We start from the raw sequence: 20,777 nt of genomic DNA, 5'->3' as shown, positions 1-20,777 counted from the left end.
CGATTATGTGTGGAGGGGTGACCTCTGTTATTTCTACTGGTGCACGCCCTATTCAAGCCTATGAGGCTTGAATACGCGCAATCCTCTGTTTTTGTGGGGAGGAGGGGGTCCGGAACAGATCCCCAATGCAAATGAAGGGTCAACTATACTTTTTGTGGAGGTGTGACTATGGGATTGTCAAGATGAGCACAGGAACTTCATAACTTGTCACTGTGCCACACCTTAATGGCACTAAATGGAGCAGAGCAACCTGTGTGCTTGTGGGGTGTGAAGGGGCCTGGACTATCTTGCCAGCTGGCGCCCCTTTGCTGCTGTTATCTTGATTTGCTTTCAAGAAACTCTCAATGCAGACTTAAATTACTTTTTCCTCCCATATGGCTTTTGTTCTGCCCAGCTTGATAAATAGGCTCATAATGATCCTTGTTAGGGCCTTGAGTCCCTGTGTATTTGTACGCTTGGACTGCTAATTACCCAATTATCTCTGCTGCTGGGACTGAGGAATTCAAACACAGACGGCTCAGACAAGACATTGCATAGAGTTTTGTGTTTCTTGTCTAAGGGGGGAGGGCAACCCATAACCCACCAAACCAAAACACACGTGTACGCACAAGTTAGCCTACACAGACAAGACATTGTCTATTGCAAGTCCCAGAATCCTCCAGCCAGCAAGACCAGTGGCTGGTGTGTTCTGGGAGTTGCAGTCTAAAACTTTTCCAAGCATTGTCTCTTTGCACATGAGGGGCAAAAAGAAATAGGATCTTCATATTTTTACAAGTGAATCCTGAAGTTTTCTCACTGTGGTTAAAGAGGCATCTGTGTGAGTAAAATTCTGTGCTGGAAAGTGATCAAGGAGTTAAAGCATTTCTTCATAGGGGAAATTTTGTGTCAATTGTGTGGCTGTTGTAAAGTGAAGTAACACAATAGAGTCACAGACATAACTGTTTCACTTTCCTTTTATTAGGTATTTGCAAGATCCCCCAGAATTATTCAGGCACGACGTAAACCCTCAAGGTAAGAGATTTTACTTAGAGTCTCACACTCTGGAATCTAAAACACTGCTCTGTTTTCAGGGATCTACAAACCATCCTCTGTAATTTCTGTGGATATTTCTACTTTGTTGAAATTTGAAAGCAAATGTTCACAATATTTCTATACAAAAACTGATATGCTTGGTTTGTTTTTTTTTTACAAAGATAGAATTTTCCAAATAGTAATGTGACAAGTGTATATGCTCAGTTTTTGTTGCTGTTATGTGCTTTCAAGTCAACTCTGACTTATGGTGATACTATCATAAAGTTTTCTTGGTAAGGTTTAGCAATAGCAAATACATTTCTATACCACTTAGCAATGCACTTAAGCACTCCCTAAGCAGTTTACAATGTGTAAGCTAATTGCCCCCAACAAGCTGGGTACTCATTTCCAGCATGAGTTGACCTTGAGCCCCTGGCTGGTATTGAACTCACAATCTTGTGGTTTATGAGTAAGTGTCTGCAGTGCAGGCATTTAACCACTGTGCCAACAGAACTCCTTTATTCAGAGGAGATCTATCATTGCCTACCACTAAGGCTGAGAGTATGACTTGCCCAAAGCTATCCAGTGGCTTCCTGACAGAAATGTCATCTTGCTTTTGATGATTCTTTATAACCACACAACTTGTTTTAATTAAACTTCCCACAGAACAACTACAATTTAAAAGACATTCAAAAGTCCACTTGTAATACTCAGTGAACGCACTCTAAATTTGACAGCACAAGCAGAGCAAACTAGTGTTCAAAGCTGATTGCATAGACAGACCCTCAATATCATTAGACTTGTTCATGTCCCTGCCATGACTGTTCAATTGTTGCTCTTTCACCCAGGAGTTTGAGCCTAAATCAGGCCATGGAGGACACTTGTGAACTAGACTTGGTTTATGTCACTGAGCGGATAATTGCTGTCAACTTTGCAAGTTTGTCAGAAGAGCAGACCTTCTGCAGCAACCTGAAGGAGGTGGCACAGATGCTTAAATCCAAGCATGGAGACAGTTACTTGGTAAGACACGTACAAGACTGAAGTTCAGTTTCAAACATGGTATGCTTTGGAATAATTTCACAGAGAGTGACTGTATTCTATACATGTTACATTTTGTGTCAATGAATTATTTCTGTGAAAGCTCACACCATATCAAAGAGGTTCAATCTTTTTTGTATGTGAAGTCTGGATCCCTTTCATGACCAGTGACCAATATCCCCTTCATTCACTTACTTTTAATGTGTAATAGTGAATTTGTCTCATGACACCTCTACATAAGACTACCTTGCTCCTTTTGTCCACTGTTGTCTTTTATCAGATGGTATAGCTGTCAGGTTCAAAATATGCTGATTTCACAAACCCATTTCAATGTTTGTTTTAGCAAATTATGCCCAAGAGCAAACCAAAAGAGCAAAATCTTAGCAAAGTGCTTGAGGATATATAGAGACAAGAAACTCAATTTTTTTTATTAATACAAAAATTTAAAAACATTCCTGAAATTCCAGGAAGAAGAAACAGTAGTATATACTATATCTCCTATATGCTCACAAATATAGCTTACCAATACACAGACATGTGGTCTAAATACCCTAAAAGCACCTGATCCCATCTGATATTTGGAAACTAAACAGGGTCAGCTCTGGTTAGTACTTGGATGAGAGACCGACAATGAATGTCAGTTGGTGTAGACTATGGGGCAGTACAAACAGGCCGTCTTGCTGGCGAACTAGGGCTAGATGAGGCTGGGCATTTACATGCCCAGATGACCTAGTCAGCTGGCACACCACCATCATGGCTCACCCCCGTCCACACGGGAGGGGTGTGTGTGTGCCATGATTACGTGAGTGTGGCACAGCACCCAAACAGTGCTGGTTGGAAGAGTTGTGGTCACGGCACTCAAGCGCGCCAATTGCACCCCTTCCAGCAAGCTGCTTTCAGCAGCTACTTTTTACTCCCGAGAGGGAGTGGATCGTTGCTGCACCATTTGGTTGCTGCGGCAATGATTTGAGCCAAACGGGTAGCGTTTCACTGCCCATCTGTCGAGCCCCTATATTTCAGAGGAAGGAACTGGCAAAACCACCTCTGAGGATTCTTTGCCTATGAAAACCCTATAAAATTCATAGGGTTGCCATAAATTGACAGGCAGATTGAACACACACACACTCAAATGGTTAGACATTCCTAGATTACTTTGTGGTCCCTGAAAAGTACCCAAGACATTCTGATCTATCACATAAGAGACCATTTGTTGATCAATTATGTCTTCAGTGAAAAGCTACTGTTGTCTTAGTGATACAGCAAAATCATGTGGAGCAGCTAACACTAAATGCATCTGAGGAAGTAGACTTAAGTCTTCAAAAGCTCATGCTGCCAACTTCTTTTTTGGTTACTCTCAAAGGTGCTGCAAGATCTGTCTTAATACTGATTCTACAGACTATCATGGCTATATCTTTGAATTCTACTGATAAACTGATATCTCTGGTATACAACAAGGTTCTTTGGAGCCACTTGGCCACAGGACAAAACTGAGGTCTGGAAACATCCTACAAAGCAAAGCAAAGCAAAGCAAAGCGCGCGCACACACACACACACACACACTCAAACAGAGAATTTTTTTAAAATTTATTAGTGAAGTTTAAAAACATACATTCAGGACTACAAGTGTCCAAAAAGATCTTACATATTGAACAAGTCCTTTGCCCCCTCCCTTTCCCCTATATACATTTAATGCTAAATAGTAAATCAAGTTATTCTTATAGCTACTATTTCATATTCCTCATCTCTATCCTATCATTGCTACCACGTCTCTCACTTTCTAGCGATGCTTCTATCCCCTATCAGGCAATGTGTGATATTATTCAAGAAAAATTGGCAGTTGTACTTTAACTTTGTGTGTACCTATAGATAGTTAATATTATTACTCATACCATATCTTCTATAATAAGTCACGTCTGGTATATCTTTACATGTTATATAAAATAATTAAACAATATATGGGAAGTTTGAATTTATGGCGTTTACATACATTTCCACCTCTTAGCATAAAATTCTGTTAGTGGATCTCAGGTTTGTTCTTCATTTTTGTTTCCCCCTCTCATAGACATTGTTAGTTTATCCATTTCCATAATATCCAATGCCTTTATTAACCAGGTGTCAATCTCAAGTGCAGAGAAATTTTCATATGGATTTGTGCACAACTCACTCACCTACATGGCAAAGCCATGATATTTTGTATTTGCTGCTCCTTGACCATTTTCTACTACTGTGTTGCTCAGTTTTTATCAACCACACAAAAGAACCCTCTTCTAATGGTATTTCTTTCTCCCATTAGCTTTTTAACCTGTCTGAGAGGAGACATGACATCAGCAAGCTCCACTCCAAGGTACGATGGAATTGTTTACAGTTAAATAATGTTTTCTTTTGATTGAAAGAGAAAACAAATTGAGGTTGAGTTGTATTTACTTTTGTGGAAAACAGTTGGCAAAGTCAATTTTTACCTTTATACTAAACACAGAACAAGCATCATCAGGTAGCATTGAGACTCTGACATTGCCCTTTTCTGAGCCTGAAATGGTTACTTTTTGGTTACTTCCAGAATTGTCCAGCCTATTTGGTCACTGCTAACTACGAAATTTTGCAACAAAAATCAACTTTTCCAAACTCTTTCCTATCCCTAACTCCTTCTTCTGAATCCTTATAGGCTCAATATTGGATGAGTAAAGGGTCTTTTGAAGGTGCTTGTTAATGTATACCCTCTAGTATGTTTCTTAAATCAGGATGGGAAATTGCTGCATAACCAGGGGATCCCTCCAGAAGCTGCACAGACTACCAAAAAGGCTAAAAAGGAAAAAAAACAAAAACAAAAACGGAAAGCAAAGAAAAAGTGGTAGTGGCCAGAAGCCCACTTCTGGTTTTGGGGAAAATTGGGTTTTTAAAATGTTAAACAGCACAAGAGAGGCTGCAGCCCATCCCAGATGTGAATTGCTGCTTCTGCAGGCTTTCAGGAGAGGCATCTCACCTTTTTGTTTGCCCAGAAATGGTGTATAGGAGTTGAGGGTCACAAAAACAGCTGGATTGTGCTGTGTTTTGCTGACTCTGCCTTAAATCTATCCTCAAACATGGCTAGATGGAGAAATGGATTGCTTGAGATACTGTGACCATTAAGGCTAGTTCTGAGAAAATAGGTTTTCACACACACAGTAGCTCAGGAAAACAGGAATTTTATTCTTTTTTCAAGCATGGAAAAAATACTCTTGACTGCATCCCACAAAATCTCCCCAGTTACCTTCATTGTGATATTTGTGAGATTCTGGGCACTGTAGTCCTAAAGGTTACTTTTCCAGGTTCTGATTCTAACATAGTGTTTTCAGTAATTAAAAAAATTGAATGAGTGGCCTGGAAAATCAGTGATGGTGCAGAGGAGTATCTTTCTGATAACCAGACTGGGGTTCAGTCCAGAGAACTGGTGATGATTCTTTTAGAAACTGGAATAAAAATCAGGCTCCATTCGTTTAGCCTGGTTTATGAGATCTATAGCTAAAAAACTGTGTCCCTGATCAGATAAGTTAAGAATCTGAATCCAATACCTTTGAATTTTAAACACCAACAAAACCAAGAACACCAAGCATCTGTCCATCAGGTTGACTTCTCTTCCACAATGTATGTGTTTTTTGGCTCTAGGCTAAGTACCCAGAGGGGTCTGCTTTAGCTGCTTCTGTTCTTTTTTGATTCCCCCCCCCCCAATATATGTCTCCATGAGCTCTTTTTATACTTTGTATATATGCTCTCCCTCTTTTTCTATCTCTCTTTGCTTTGTCCACTAATCCCACCCTGCTGCTGCTGTCTTTGGCAACCAAAGAGGTTGTTCATTGACCCAGAGCCAGGCACATGGTTGAAATATTTACCCTGCCTCCCTGCTCTAAATCCTGGAAGAACAGCTAGAGTCTTAGTTTTGCCACCCCATTTTTCAAACAAATGTGGCAGAAGCTTGAGAATGCTGGTTTGGCAAGCAGTGATGATGGAAGGAGGGGCACAATACAAACACCCTAAAGCTTTTTTAGGTGGAGGTGGCAGAGAAAGGAACTTGTTTGTCTTCTGTGAGCAAAGAAAGCTACTTTGCTGGGATGGAATGCAACTGTAACAAATCAAAACAAAACAGGAAGGTAGGACCAAGGAATTTCAAATGGGATTTGAATTATGAACGTAAAAATGCTTATCATAGGGCTCTCCCTGTGAATGATCTTAAAAAGTGTCAGTTCTTGAGATACAGCTCCTTAGATTTTGTTGGATTTTGCCATTTATTGTCACCTTTGTGTCTTCTTGTCCCATTCTTTTGAGGAACTATTTGTAGCAGTTTCTTGGATCTACACTAGAGATCTTTCATAGTTAGTTTGTTTTTAAACTGGGATGTGGTTTGCTGAGCTTGTCCTATGGTCTATGGGGCAAATTTTATCCTATGATTTAAAAAAAATTCTGAGAATTAAATCTGCCACCCAAATCTCACAAACCAGTCAGTTAATAGCCTCCACAACTGATTCCTTTCCCCCAAGCCGTTCTAGGCCCCATTATACTTACCAACGACTTAAAAAAAGATTTTTTTCACTAATGCTAATAAATCCCAAGAAAAAACAACAACAGAAAAGGAGAAGACATGAGGATACAGTGGTACCCCGGGATACGAATGCGCCGCCTTACGAAATTTCCGGGTTACGAAAAAAATCCATTGAAAAAAAACTGTTCCGGGTTACGAAGGTTATTTCGGGTTACGAAAAATTTTTTGGTGCTTTTCGGCGCTTTTTCGCACAAAATCGCGGCTTTCGCTATTAGCGCCTATGGCTTTTTCGGCTTACGAAGGATTTCGGGTTACGAACGCGGCGGCGGAACGAATTAAATTCGTAACCCGGGGTACCACTGTACTGTACTTTTTTTGTTCTGGCACCTCTTGGAATGAAAAGGAAAATCATTTGAAGCTGAGATAAAATGTTTCAGCTGGTGCAAGGAATTGCCAGAAAATATTCAGAACAACAAATGTATCATTTGTATGTTTTTTTATAAAAAAAATCCTGGAGAACTAGAGCAACAAATGCTACAATTTCTATACACGTTGGCCCCATTTAAAGGAGCTCATTTGTAACTCAGCAAGCTGTAGAACAACTCTACAAGGGAGCTTCTCTTTACAAGCACATGATCACAGATTGGGGAGTGGTTCCATCCATCCATCTATCTCTCACTGTTTTAGAGTACCTTCACATACCACAGCTCTTTTAGTAATGTGCAGTATATTAAAGTAGAAGCTGAGGGCAGGAGTTGAAGGCTGAGAGAACAGTGAATTGATCTTGTAGCACCTTTGAGACTAACTGAAATAATTAAATTGATAGCATGAGCTTTCGTAGACTTAAGTCTAGTTCTTCAGACGCTTGCAAGGTCATGTTACCAACTTCATTCTTTTAGTTAGTCTCAGAGATCTACAACAGTGCTTCCCAAACTTTGGTCCTCCATGTGTTTTGGACTTCAACTCCCAGAATCCCCAGTTACCTTGGCTAACAGTCAGGAATTTTGGGAGTGGAAGTCTAAAACATCTAGATGACCAAAGTTTGGTAATCACTGATCTACAAGATCCTTTTGCATTCTAATTTACCAGACTAACCTAGCTATGTCAGTGAGTTAATATTGTTACATTTGGCCTTCACAAAGTTTTGCAGCCTTGTATGGCCATCTTTCGGGTGTGCTTTGATTGAGAGTTCCTATATGGCTGGGGGTTGGACTGGATGGCTCTTGTGGGCTCTTCTAACTTTATGATTCTATGAAAATAGGAGAAGAAAAAGGCATACTCCCTGTAAAGTCATGCGATCATACTGAAGATTTTCATACGCATCACGTTTATCTAGGACTTAACCCATGAAGATCCAGGAATGCTCCAACAACAAATCATTCCCATGTTTTCCCTGTCAATGGTTTGTTCCTGGAGCATTCCTGAATCTTTTTACGTCCTAGATAAGTGAGATGTCTCTGAAAATCATCAGCATGATTGCACAACGTTACCAGGAGCATGCCTTTTACTCCTAGCCTCCCCCCACCCCCATTTTATAATCTCCATAGTTTCTTAAGCAACCTGCCCATTGTTTCCAAACCTCCATAAAAATCCAGGTTCAAGGTTTTGTAAAGTAGATTTTTCCATGAAAAAGGATGGGAGCCATTTGTTTATGATGAATTATGCATGTATATCATGTAGTTATTATTAATCACAAAGGGAACTGTCCCTCATGGACACCCTCAGCAGGATGACTACAGTAACACAGCATTCCCCTTTCCCATTCCAAAAAGATACACATGCTGGGTTTATGGTGCCTTGCAACTGTCTAGGCTGCTCAGAGATGAGATTGTGCAGGCTACCTTTTCCTAAGACTATGGAGAAGATACCTCTATCCATTCCCTGCCCTTGAGTTTTGGAACCTTTTTTAAAACTGAAGACTATCTGCCTAAGAGTAGCTCTTAGGAAAGGCAAGTTGCATTTTTGCCCCATGTGGAGGTGATAATGACTATATTGGCTGTTGCCTTAGGACACACTGATAATTTTTTTTTGAGGTGGAGGAAGTTATATTTTGCAAAGTTACTGTTTTGTTCTACAATGTCCATAGTCCCCCCAACCAGTGCAGCCATGTTGACAGGGGATTCTGGAAGCTGTAGTTTCCCAAACTAACTTTTTTTGAATTTTAATAAGAATGCTGGATTTTTTTTTTGCAGCCAAGGGCCTATTTAAATATTACAACCACTGGAGGAGACTGTCCAGGTGTCTGTCCCTGTGGCACTATAAACTATAAGAGTAAACTAAATAACTGAGAATTTGATGTCTGGTAATGACATTTGTATGTACGTCATGTACCTGAAGCATCTCTCCTTACTCTGCCTAATTATAGATGCCAGTCCTACAGATTTATGTACTTTGATATGTGCATAAAGCAGCATCTTTTTAAACCAGGGGTGTGGAACCTTTTGATCTCTATATGTTTTGGACAGCATATCCCATCAACTCCACCTCATATGGACAATCAAAAGAGATTGTGGGTGCTGTAGCCCAAAGCATCTGGAGGACCAAAGGCTTCCACTCCTGTTTTGCATTCCTTAACAGTTTCCCTTTTCTTCTTCCTCTTGCTTGGAAACCCTCCCATTGTCCCATAGGTGCTGGATTTTGGATGGCCTGACTTGCATACCCCTGCCCTGGAGAAGATATGCAGCATCTGCAAAGCCATGGATACCTGGCTCAATGCTGATCCTCACAATGTGGTGGTTCTTCATAATAAGGTGAGAGAGGAAGGAAGGGTTTTCTCCTGGGGTTGGAATAGGGTCCATGGGCTGCCTGCCTCTGATTAGGTAATGTGGGAGATGAGAAGATTATGTGATGGACAGTTATCTGTGAGTATTACAGTAGAAAAAAAATGAAAATCCTGAGGAGCTTTAATCCAAATGATACAAAGGATAAGGCTTCTTTCAGCAGACACTTGGCAAATGCATATGGTGTGCAGGACAACTCTGTTTGCAATCAGGACTGTCTTGGCTTCATGGTAGTGGCATTCATGTGTCATGCTCTGAATTGCTAGCCATCTACTGATACTGTTGCTTTATTTGCCATGCTCCATTTGCCCTAATTGTGGAGCTACCATAGGTGGGAGGAAAAGTCACCAAGTATGTGGACTGAGTGGCTACATGCATGGTGTGTGGTCCGCTTTAAAGCAACGTGTGCACACCTGACTCTGGATGTTTACACTCCGCTGATTGTTCAGTCTGTGCTGTCCACCTTGTAGATGATAGTGAGAACAGGATGAAGTTCTTTCATTCATTCTTTTAACTGAATAAATTTGAGTGAAATATAACAAAGATATTTTCTGCCATCTGAGTACATTGTCTTACACTCCCTCATGATTGAGGGTGCTGCATTGTGATGGCACTCATAGTCTTAAATTTTGTTCATCCTGACTAGAGTAAGCCCATTTAACCATTAATTCTAGTTTTGACTAACCAAGAGAATGCCACCCATTGTATTGTACTCTGGTGTTGCTGTATATTCATGAATGGTTTGTGCATATTTCTGTGTTGCTCTTGTTCCATCAATTGATATTGTTAATATTCAGGGTTCATGTTCTCGACAGTGTTTCTCCAGCTATCTCATGTGGTAGATTGGCCTCTCTACCCCTCATGTGCCAGGGACAGATACCATATTTGTGCCAGATTATGATAGTTTTGACATAGTTTCCTGGAAAACTGTACTGTCATAGACTAGTGACTGACAACTCAAGGACTGGCACTGGTCTGCAAACTATAGACTTGGGGAAGTACTGCTCCAGGGGACATCTGTATCACAGATTTCAATTGTTTTCAGATGTGAGAGCCATGGTGGTATAGTTGTTTAAGTGTTGGTCTAGGAATTGTGGAGATGAGGGTTTGAATTCTTGCTCATCCATGAAAACTCACTGGGTAACCTTGGGCATGTCACACTCTTTTAGCTTCAGAAGAAGGTAATGGCAAACCACCTCTGAAGAAATCTTGCCAAGAAAACCCTATGCTAAGATTGCCATAAATCAGAATTGATCTGGAAGCACACAACAACAAGATCTTCACTGTACTAGGAATCCTGGAAACAGTCACTTGGAGGGCAGGCAGTGGGGTATATTCTACAGATTGCCTAGCTTAATTCTTATACTGTAATTCTTAGCCCCTTCATTAAATCATGGTTTCTAAAGGTAAGAGAAACATGAAGAACAGCACCAGTTCAACAATCAATGGCCCAGTACACACGGGCCAAAAGCGGTGTGGTGCTGCCGATACTAGGGTTTGGGAGCACACAGCAACCACACTCTCCCAAACCCTAGTACGTACGGATGCTGGCATCATGGCGGCCTCCTATCCATATGGGGGCCGCCATGATGCTGCCACCGCCTTACAGTGACCAGATGTCGCTAGCAGGAAATGGCATCAGAGCAGTGCCCCTTCCTTCTTCTGTCATCTCAAAAAAGAAGCCACTCTAGGCAGCTTTTTTTTTTTTTTTTTTGGTAGCATGTCTGTGCTGCAGCATGGGAATGCTGCAGCACAGACATGGGGCAAAAATGGGTGGCATGGAGCCGTCCATCTGTACTGTCCCAATGTAGGTTCTCAGTGCCTTTAGAGATCTTGGGTGGAGGCTCTCATACTCTTGTTTTTATGACCTACTCTTTCTCTTCTCTGATGGAGGAGGTACATTATAATTCAATCGTTTTTGGGATAATTGAAGCTGCTGCATGCTGAGATACATTTATTCCCTTCTCAAATTCTCAAGTTGCTGTTATGTTGCTGATGTTACACTGATGAGGCAACATAGTTGCTATATTTGGACATTTTGTTCTTTCCATTGCTTACATATGAGGGTGGAGAGTTGTTGTCTATTAAGGAAGTATTTGTTTAGCAGATTCTTGCACTTATATTCAACATATTATCCTTCAATCTGAAATACAGGCAATGGGGGAAGGGAGGGTGTATTTTTTCCTCCTGAACCAGTACAGTAAATCACAAAATGTAATGGGTGTGTGTGTGTGTGTGTGTGTGTTTGGGAGAAGGTGTCTCCACAGCCCTTTGATAAGTGTGCTAGGAGTGGGTTGGATGCATATTCCTTATAGGCATTCAGCAAGGGGTGAAAGGAGGAGGAACTTCATCTCCCTATCACAGTACAGCTTTCCCTACTCAATTCAAAATGCATACAAACATGAAATATGTTAGAGAGCTGAAAAGTTGCTCTTAAAGACACTTGAGTTGCAGTTTTTCTGCACATAGATTTTACAACCATTTGGGTTGAGAAATCTATGTAAAACTATTGCAGGAGGTGGTTTTGGGATATTTACAGCATGTTGTCTCCAGTATGCTGATGATGTCCAACTTAGGTGGGCTTTTTTGGATGTGATGCCCTGATTTAACAGAGCAGAGTATGCTAACCTCTGGAAGAGCCTGTGTACCTTCCCTCCCTCCATCTTTCATTTTCGCTTGCTAACTTTGGCCCTTCAGTCTAAACAGTCTGTTTATTTATACTTACATTAGGTCCAAATTGGAGAACTAAGGCTTAATGCTGAGGAAAAATCCAGTGTTAATCCCAAATACAAGAGAACCTAATGAAGTCAATGATATATTATTGATATGATAATATCATATAAGATATGATTATTATTTATTATTATATTCCTAAGTGATGACAACCATGTCCCATTCACTTCAATGGTAAAGTGAAGCCTAAAGCTTACTTTATTTATTATTTATTTCTTTAATTTCTATCCCGCCTTTCTCCCCGATGGCACCCATGGTGGCTCACAATAACAATTCTAAAAACATAGTGCCATAAAACAATTAAAACATCAACTACAAACAATATGAAATTAAAAATGTTAAAACCACAATAAAACCTCAATACCCATCCCATGTCTAGACATCAAAAGCCTGCCTGAACAGAGTCGTTTTTACCTGCCAATGAAAGGCAAACATGGAGGGTGCCAGCCTTTCTTTTTGTGGAAGGGCAACTTTAGTTGAACTTGTTGCTGGATTTAGCCCTTTCTTAAGTCAGAATGAAATCTGCATGGTCTTGTCTCTCCCTGGACCTTAATAGAGAACATTGGAACTTATCCACCATGTTGGTTTATATTGTCTTGCATATTTATGAACTGTGTCCCCATTTTGCATACCAGTTTGTTTATGTGAAATATTTTACAGCCAGCTTTTATGGTAAAAGTGCTCCCCAGTCAGCTTCTAATAGTTAGTGTACCATACAAATAACAGTAAGTTTCAAAGACAATAAAGCCATAATGCAGTACTAAAAACAAAGAAAAATGTTGAGCCAGCAACAACCCTAAAAATACATCCAACATAGTAAAAGTGTTACAGTGCAATAATTATAGTTAAAAGCATTTTATAAATTTAATGAGCCAATAAAATCCTTTTTAATCTTCATCTCATCCAATTTGGTCTTCAGGCCCATAGATTTTCTCTGGGGCATTATTGAGTATCCTCAGTCAAATGCTACATCTGATGAATCTGTATAAGTAATTGCATTTTGATGTGCTGTGGCTGATATCTACGTGACTAGTTTTTCTCCATGTTCTCTTGAATACAGATGAAACTTTGTGTTGTGTTTTTTTGTACTTTAGTTTTAAGTTTCATGTACCAGAATGGGACATTGTCACACACACACACACACACACACACACACACACATACCTCCAAGTCACATTTTGTTGCAAAAGCCACACAGAACTAGGCCTGTCATTTAGGCCTATCATTCCATGGTATTGCCACCTTAACTATGGCCAGAACCTACCTGTATGTATACATTTGCATACACATTTCTGGTGGTCTCACCATCCAGATATTTAGCAAGGCAGGGGAATAATTGGGGAGGTGATTCAGACCAGCTTAGTTTACTTGAGGGAGACAAATGAGAGTGAGCTCTCAAATGGAGGACGCCCACAATTTCCTTCCCAGAGAAGCCCAGAGCAGCTTGATCTTCATGGTCTGAATAGCCTTCCCCCTTCCTCTTAAGAGACAATATCAGTCATTTCTATGAAAAGACAACCAAAAGAAAAATGATCTCAACAAGTGTGTTGCTTTTCCCCACTGAGGTACATTTCCTTCCCAGGCTGAGGGGAAAAAGATATACTATGATTTGGTCACCCGTGATACTGAGAAGCAAAATTGCCAGAACATTGCTCTCATTTTAGCAGGACACTGGAATTTTCATGGGGGTAAGGAAATACAAGTTGTGCCCATAAAGCCCTACTAACTAACTCTAATCCTAATCACAATGTTAACCCTACTGCTAACCCTTAGTTCACTGAAATTCCAGTTGAACCAGGAAATGTCTCACAACTCATCCATTGCATTTTTTTTAATCCTGGTTTTTATCCTGTTAATTTTAAGTTCTTTCTTTCCTGTTTATAAAGACATTTATGAATTTTAGTGGATTCTTATCAGAAACAGGTCCAACAAAATTCTCAGCTGTGTGCACTGACCAAAGTCAATGGGTACAACTGCTCCAGTGGCCCTTGATGTATTTGCCTGCTATTTAGCTATTAAAGCTAAAGAACCTGTCAGAAAAAAATAAGAAAAGAAATGACAACACCAATTTAATTCTCAAACCATGATTGAATACAAATGATTTCAAAATCAGGACTTCTAAGAGCTTAATAGCCAACATTTCCTGCCTGGATAGATTAATAATAATAATAATAATAATAATGATGTTTATTTATATACCGCTTTTCCAAATTAGATCAAAGCGGTGTATAACAGGAAGTATAATACAAAGTCAATGAATCTGACAGTCTTGTTTTTCCTACATACAAATTTGTTTATTTTTCCCCATTGAATTTATGGAAAATGTTGTAAGTGAACTTAATGAAATTGTATTGCATCTACATTGGAAGCAGTTTTGTTTGGTTGGTGATACCTTAAAACGTTTTCCCCTTCTATCAGAGCGCTGTCTGTTACTGCTGTGAAAAGCTGGCTTGCTGCATGATGGTAGTAAAATTGTACTTTAAAATATACATCATTTCTAATTACAGAAATGAAAACACAAAGCATCAACTACTTTTTTCAAAATGTTCCTATACAAAGTACAATATAGTCCTTGTAACATTTGTGCATGTTACTTCTTTCACCTGTTCCATGGTTCATCCTCAAAACAGTGCTATGAGTAAGTTAACTGAGGAGGTTGACATTCAAATTCTTCAACCATAAAGCTCTTGAAGTGACTTTGAGTTGGTCACCATCTCATAACCTGGTAGACATTGTGAGGATTAAAAAGGGGCCAAAACCAAGTAATCTGCCTTGAACATCATAGGGGAAAAGTGGAAGAGCAATTCCATGAGTCTACAAATTGTGTTCATATTTTTCAACCTAGTGATTTGTCCACAGCTTTCCAGATCCGAGCAAATATATTTACACAATTTTCCCAGTCCTATATCACAAACTATCCTTTCAAGTAGGATAGTGTGCTCTTCCTCCATGTGGTCAGTCTCATAGGGCATAGCGACACCTATTGTTCAGTTATGCCTTCCTGGTGCGAAATACATGATAGGAATGGAGAGCCACCCAGCCGGTTTCTCTATGCCCCAGAGCTGCTTGCCTCTTTCTTTCTCTCCTCTTGTAAAGGCTGTCTGATCTGCATGAGCGTCTCAATGGGGCCTTTTTTCTAGGAATGTTTGGGGAATTCATTCTTGGTAAATTCTGATATGAACTAACCTGATCTTTACTTCCACAGATTAATATTTGGATCAGCACTTAAACATCCAGTGGCTTTCAAGTTTCTGGAATGTTCTGATGCAATTGTTAGCTCAATCAGTGTGTCAGAATATGTTTAAAATTCCTATCTTAAGAGAAAATATGCTTTGAAAATGCATGTTTAAACATTTTTGTGTCTTGTGTATTGTATAAACCAGGCTAAATCATCAACTTATGTGTATATACATGTACAAAAGGTGCTATGGGCCAAAAAGAAAAGAAAAGACTGGTTCTTTCATCCCTTTAGTTTGAATAATGGGATTCAGTTGGTATCTTCACAGAAGATATAGGAACATGCTCTTCCAGGGTTTCCACTACTATTCCACCACTTCCACTACTCATCCTGTTTTGTTTGTGTCTCTTGCAGGGAAACAGAGGCCGGACAGGGGTCGTTATTGCTGCCTACATGCACTACAGCAATATTTCAGCTAGGTAAGAGGTGCTCACAGAGAATTTTTGTGAGGGTAGCATATCATCATCATGATCATCATCATAATTTTAATTTTAGTTTTAATTGCTGTTTTTATCCTTGATATTGTATTTTTAATATGTTATACTATTTAATACTGTCTTAAGGGGGGGAGGGATAAAGTGTTTTTAATTGTCATATTTTATATTTTACTGTTGTTAACCGCCCGGATTGGTTTGCCAGAGGGCGGTATACAAATAAATATTATTATTATTATTATCATCATCATCATCATCATCATTTGTGACTTGCCTTTCCCATAAAACTGGGATTCACTTTAAAACAAGTACAATATAACTAAAAACATACAAAGGTAAACATTAAAATATAGGTAAACTATTGACAGAATTAAACCCTTTTAAAACATATACTTAAGAAGGATAAAAGCAAATTAAAACAGTTCAATAAAAGCTATGCATCACTTCCTTAAAATATTTTTTATTTAAAAAGCTTCATTTCTAGAAGACTGTCAGAATAAAAGAAATCACAAAAAATAATTCTAAAAGACTGTCAAAAGAAGTAATTTTTTTGCTGGTGTGTGTGTGTACACACATGCATTCTTGCCTTCCAGAGAAAGCAGTTCTGGCACCTAGAGACAGCCACCAAGAAAGCCTTATCTTGCATTCCCTGCTCACTGCTAGTGAAGGTTGTGATGAGAATGGGAATGATGGTTTTATTAGTAATGATAGGAATGGATGGTGATGGTGGTGCATTCTTTGATAATTTAGCATATCTATTTTGGTCATAGAAGTCCAGTAAACGGTAATCATCATCATATATAATTCATCATAATATAGTTGCTTGTATTTCCAGTGGGCCACATCCAAACTGATGGTGTTGGCATGCATTTCTATGATGCTCTCTGCCGATAGCCATTGGTATATACTGTAAAGCTGGTCCGTCATTTCTGAGTGGGAGAAGTTATCCACTGCCCTTCAGCTGCCAGGGAAAGCCCGTTGGCTTGATTTATAAGGGTGTGATGTTCTCTGAAATAACTTCTCATCGTCTAATCTTCCAAGAAGAATGAACTTGAAGAGAGGTGGCTGGAGAAAGCTTGGAGAGCCAGAACAGTGGGGAGGGATGAGAGCATAAAGTGTATCCTTCCATGCATGAAGGAACTTGCAATGGCATGGAAAGCCTTTGATCTTCAGTTACTTAGTTACCCAAGAGGCAGTGGAAAAAAATGATCAGAAGGGAAATACTTTTGTAATCATCTAATCCAGTTTAGGAGGCAGAGATTCTAAAAGGGGACAAGATAACACATTTGTATATCAGGGGAAAAACAGTGGTAACGGTGATGGTAGTGGTGCTGGTGGTGGTGGTAATGATGATGATCTTGCCTTTTTCCAAGTCTGGGACTTGAGGTATTTTACAAAAAATAAAAATAGATATAGCTAAAAATTTGCAACATACAAAAGTGAAAAATATAATTAAACTAACAATAGAATTAAAAGCTTGACCGCTAAAAAGAAAACAACAGATAATAACAGCATATTCTGACATGCCTTTCCACCTGAGAAAACAGCCCTCAAAGGATTGCCAAAATTTGACTGTGAAGGAATGAAGGAACCCTAGAGCCTGGGATGGGGCAACAAGAAGGCCCTCTCCTGTGTTCCCACTAGCTGTACCTGTTAAGATGGTGGGGCAGAGGGAAGGGGCACCAAAAAGATCTTCAAACATGAGGAGCCTCACACAGGAGAATACCATCCTTTTGATATCTCTTTATATGGCTTTATAGGAGGTAACCAGCATTTTCAGTAGTGCCCAGAAACAGACTGACAGCCAGGGGAGCTATTGTAACAAAAGAGTTGTCGGCCTTCTATAGGGAGCTCCAGTTAGCAATTTGGCTGCAGCTCTTTGGAACAGCTGAAGTTTCTGGATACTCTTCAAAGGCAGCCCCATGTAAAATGTGTTACAGTAATCCAAACTGAATGTAATTAAGGCATATGTCACGTGTCTAGAACTGATGTCTCTAGGAATGGGTGCAGCCTTAGTTATGCTTAAATTAACTGGCCATTCCTGAAGCTGAAGCTCCCAGGCTCAGGACTGAATCCAGGAGTGTACTCAAACTGGGAATATAATCCCCTCCAGCACAGGCTGAATCCTTATTCCCTGATCTGCCTTTTGACTAATGAGGAGAACCTCTGTCTTGCCTGAATTTACTTTCAGTTTGTTTGCACTTATCCAATCCATAAGTGTTCTTACACACTCTCTTAATACTAAGGCAACTTACTTGGATTGAGGTGAAAAAGAGTAATAATTGGAGCATCATCTTCATGGTACTAGACTCCAAAACTCCAGATAATCTTTCCGAGAGGTTTCATGTATGTGTTAAATTCTGAGTTACTCCACAGGTCAATGACCATCTAGGTTCAACTTTCAAGAAAGAAATGGAAGCATGTAAAAAGTGTCTCTGAGTTCTACCCCAGCAAAGTGGCCCAGAAAGAAAGTCACTGAGAGGTCCAGCAGAACCTACAGGGACACACTCCACTTCAGTTTCCGATGTAGGCCATCCATCAAAATGCCAAAAGCTATCTCTGTTCCATAGTCCAACTTGAAACCCAATTGAAATGAATCTAGATAGATGCACAAACACCTGAAGCTAGGTAGTCTAACTAAAAAGATTGTATGTACAGCGCTGTGTAAATTTACAGCGCTTCATAAATAAAGGATGATGATGATGATGATGATGATGATGATGATGATAATAATAATAATAAAATAATAATCACCACACTCTCTGGTACCTTGCCGAACAAGAGGATGTTGGAGACCAGCTGGTAGTTGTACAGTGGGATCCAGAGAGATTTTTTCAACAATGGAGAGATGTAGTAGTGATGGGTGACTTCAACTACACTGATATTTGTTGGAAGTCAAACTCAGCCAAATCCTCAAGGTCTAGTAAATTCCTCACTTGCCTTGGAGACAATTTCATGGTCCAAAAGGTGGAAGACGCAACAAGGGGATCAGCTATTTTAGATCTGATTCTAACCAATAAGGATGACTTGGTTAATGAAGTGCAAGTGGTGGGATCCTTAGGTGGAAGTGACCATGTTCTCCTGGAGTTTGTTATACAGTGGAAAGGAGAAGCCAGGCATAGTCAGACACGCATTCTAGACTTCAGGAGAGCGGATTTCAGTAAACTTAGAGAAATACTGGGGGCGATCCCATGGTCAGGAATACTAAAAGAGAAGGGAGTTCAAGATGGATGGGAGTTTCTAAAAAAGGAGATACTGAAGGCACAAATTAAAACAGTTCCAGTGAGAAAGAAAAATGGGAGGTGTTGCAAGAACCCAGGATGGATGACCAAGGAACTTTCAGCTCAGCTAAATTTGAAAAGGAACATGTATAAGAAATGGAAAAGGGGAAATCACCAAAGAGGAATTCAAACAAATAGCTAGCATGTGTAGAGATAAGGTCAGAAAAGCTAAAGAGCAGAATGAACTCAGGCTTGCTAGAGAGGTTAAGAACAACAAAAAGGGCTTTTTTGGATATGTCCGCAGCAAAAGGAAGAAGAAGGAAACAGTAGGGTCACTGCGTGCAGAAGATGGCAAAATGCTAACAGAGGACAGAGAAAGGGCAGAATTACTCAACACTTTCTTTGCCTCTGTCTTCTCAGAAAAGGCAAAGGGTGCTCAACCTGAGGATAATGGAGCAGAGGACAGAATAGGGGAATTCCAGCACAAAATAAGTAAAGAGATAGTACAGGAATACCTGTTTAACCTAAATGAATTTAAGTCTCCAGAACCAGATGAGCTACATCCAAGGGTATTAAAAGAACTGGCAAATGTAATATCAGAGCCATTGGCAATCATCTTTGAAAACTCCTGGAGAACAGGAGAAATCCCAGCAGACTGGCGGAGGGCAAACGTTGTCCCCATCTTCAAAAAGGGGAAAAAAGAGGATCCCAACAATTATCGTCCAGTTAGTCTGACATCAATACTAGGAAAGATTCTGGAGCAGATCATTAAACAGAGAATCTGTGAACATCTAGAAGCCAATGCCATAATCACAAAAAGTCAACATGGGTTTCAGAGAAACAAGTCATGCCAGACAAATCTAATCTCTTTCTTTGATAAAATTACCAGCTTGGTAGATGAAGGAAATGCTGTGGATATAGTATATCTTGATTTCAGTAAGGCCTTTGACAAAGTTCCCCATGACATTCTTGCAAACAAGCTTGTAAAATGTGGGCTAGAAAAGGCAACTGTTACATGGATTTGTAATTGGTTGACGGGACGAACCCAAAGGGTGCTCAACAATGGCTCCTTTTCATCCTGGAGAGAAGTGACCAGTGGGGTCCCACAGGGCTCTGTCCTGGGCCCAGTACTGTTCAACATCTTTATCAATGACTTGGAGGAAAAAATTGGGGGAATACTTATCAAATGTGCAGATGACACCAAATTAGGAGGAATTGCTAATACTCCAGAGGACAGGATCAACATTCAAAATGACCTGAATAGACTAGAAAGCTGGGCCACAGCAAACAGAATGAACTTCAACAGGGAGAAATGTAAGGTACTGCACTTAGGGCGAAAAAATGAAATGCACAGATATAGGATGGGGGACACCTGGCTAAAGGAGACAACATGTGAAAGGGATCTAGGAGTCCAAGTAGACCACAAGTTGAACATGAGTCAACAGTGCGATGCGGCAGCTAACAAGGCCAATGCGATTTTAGGCTGCATCAATAGAAGCCTAGTGTCTAGATCCAGGGAAGTAATAGTGCCACTCTATTCTGGTCTGGTCAGGCCCCACCTGGAATATTGTGTCCAGTTCTGGGCGCCACAATTCAAAAAGGACATTGAGAAACTGGAGTGTGTCCAAAGGAGGGCGACTAAAATGGTGAAAGGTCTAGAAACCATACCCTATGAGGAACGACTTAGGGAGCTGGGGATGTTTAGCCTGGAGAAAAGAAGGTTAAGAGGTGATATGATAGCCCTGTTCAAATATTTGAAGGGATGTCATATTGAGGAGGGAGCAAGCTTGTTTTCTGCTGCTCCAGAGA

General features: G+C 40.0%; 1 protein-coding gene across 9 annotated transcripts in view; it reads left to right on the top strand.

The window, feature by feature from the left end:
- Window positions 1-20,777, top strand: part of TNS1 (tensin 1) — a 431,204-nt gene that overhangs the window by 278,039 nt on the left and 132,388 nt on the right. For all 9 annotated transcript variants that reach the window (XM_042473744.1, XM_042473728.1, XM_042473736.1 and 6 more), the window contains 5 exons: window positions 962-1,011; window positions 1,860-2,031; window positions 4,343-4,393; window positions 9,190-9,312; window positions 15,668-15,732. In XM_042473744.1, the coding sequence (XP_042329678.1) occupies window positions 962-1,011; window positions 1,860-2,031; window positions 4,343-4,393; window positions 9,190-9,312; window positions 15,668-15,732 (461 nt within the window). The remainder of the gene's footprint in view (window positions 1-961; window positions 1,012-1,859; window positions 2,032-4,342; window positions 4,394-9,189; window positions 9,313-15,667; window positions 15,733-20,777) is intronic.

The sequence above is a fragment of the Sceloporus undulatus genome, chromosome 1 (assembly GCF_019175285.1).
Source record: "Sceloporus undulatus isolate JIND9_A2432 ecotype Alabama chromosome 1, SceUnd_v1.1, whole genome shotgun sequence".
Lineage (NCBI taxonomy): Eukaryota > Metazoa > Chordata > Lepidosauria > Squamata > Phrynosomatidae > Sceloporus > Sceloporus undulatus.
This window is presented reverse-complemented; position numbering and strand designations above follow the sequence as displayed.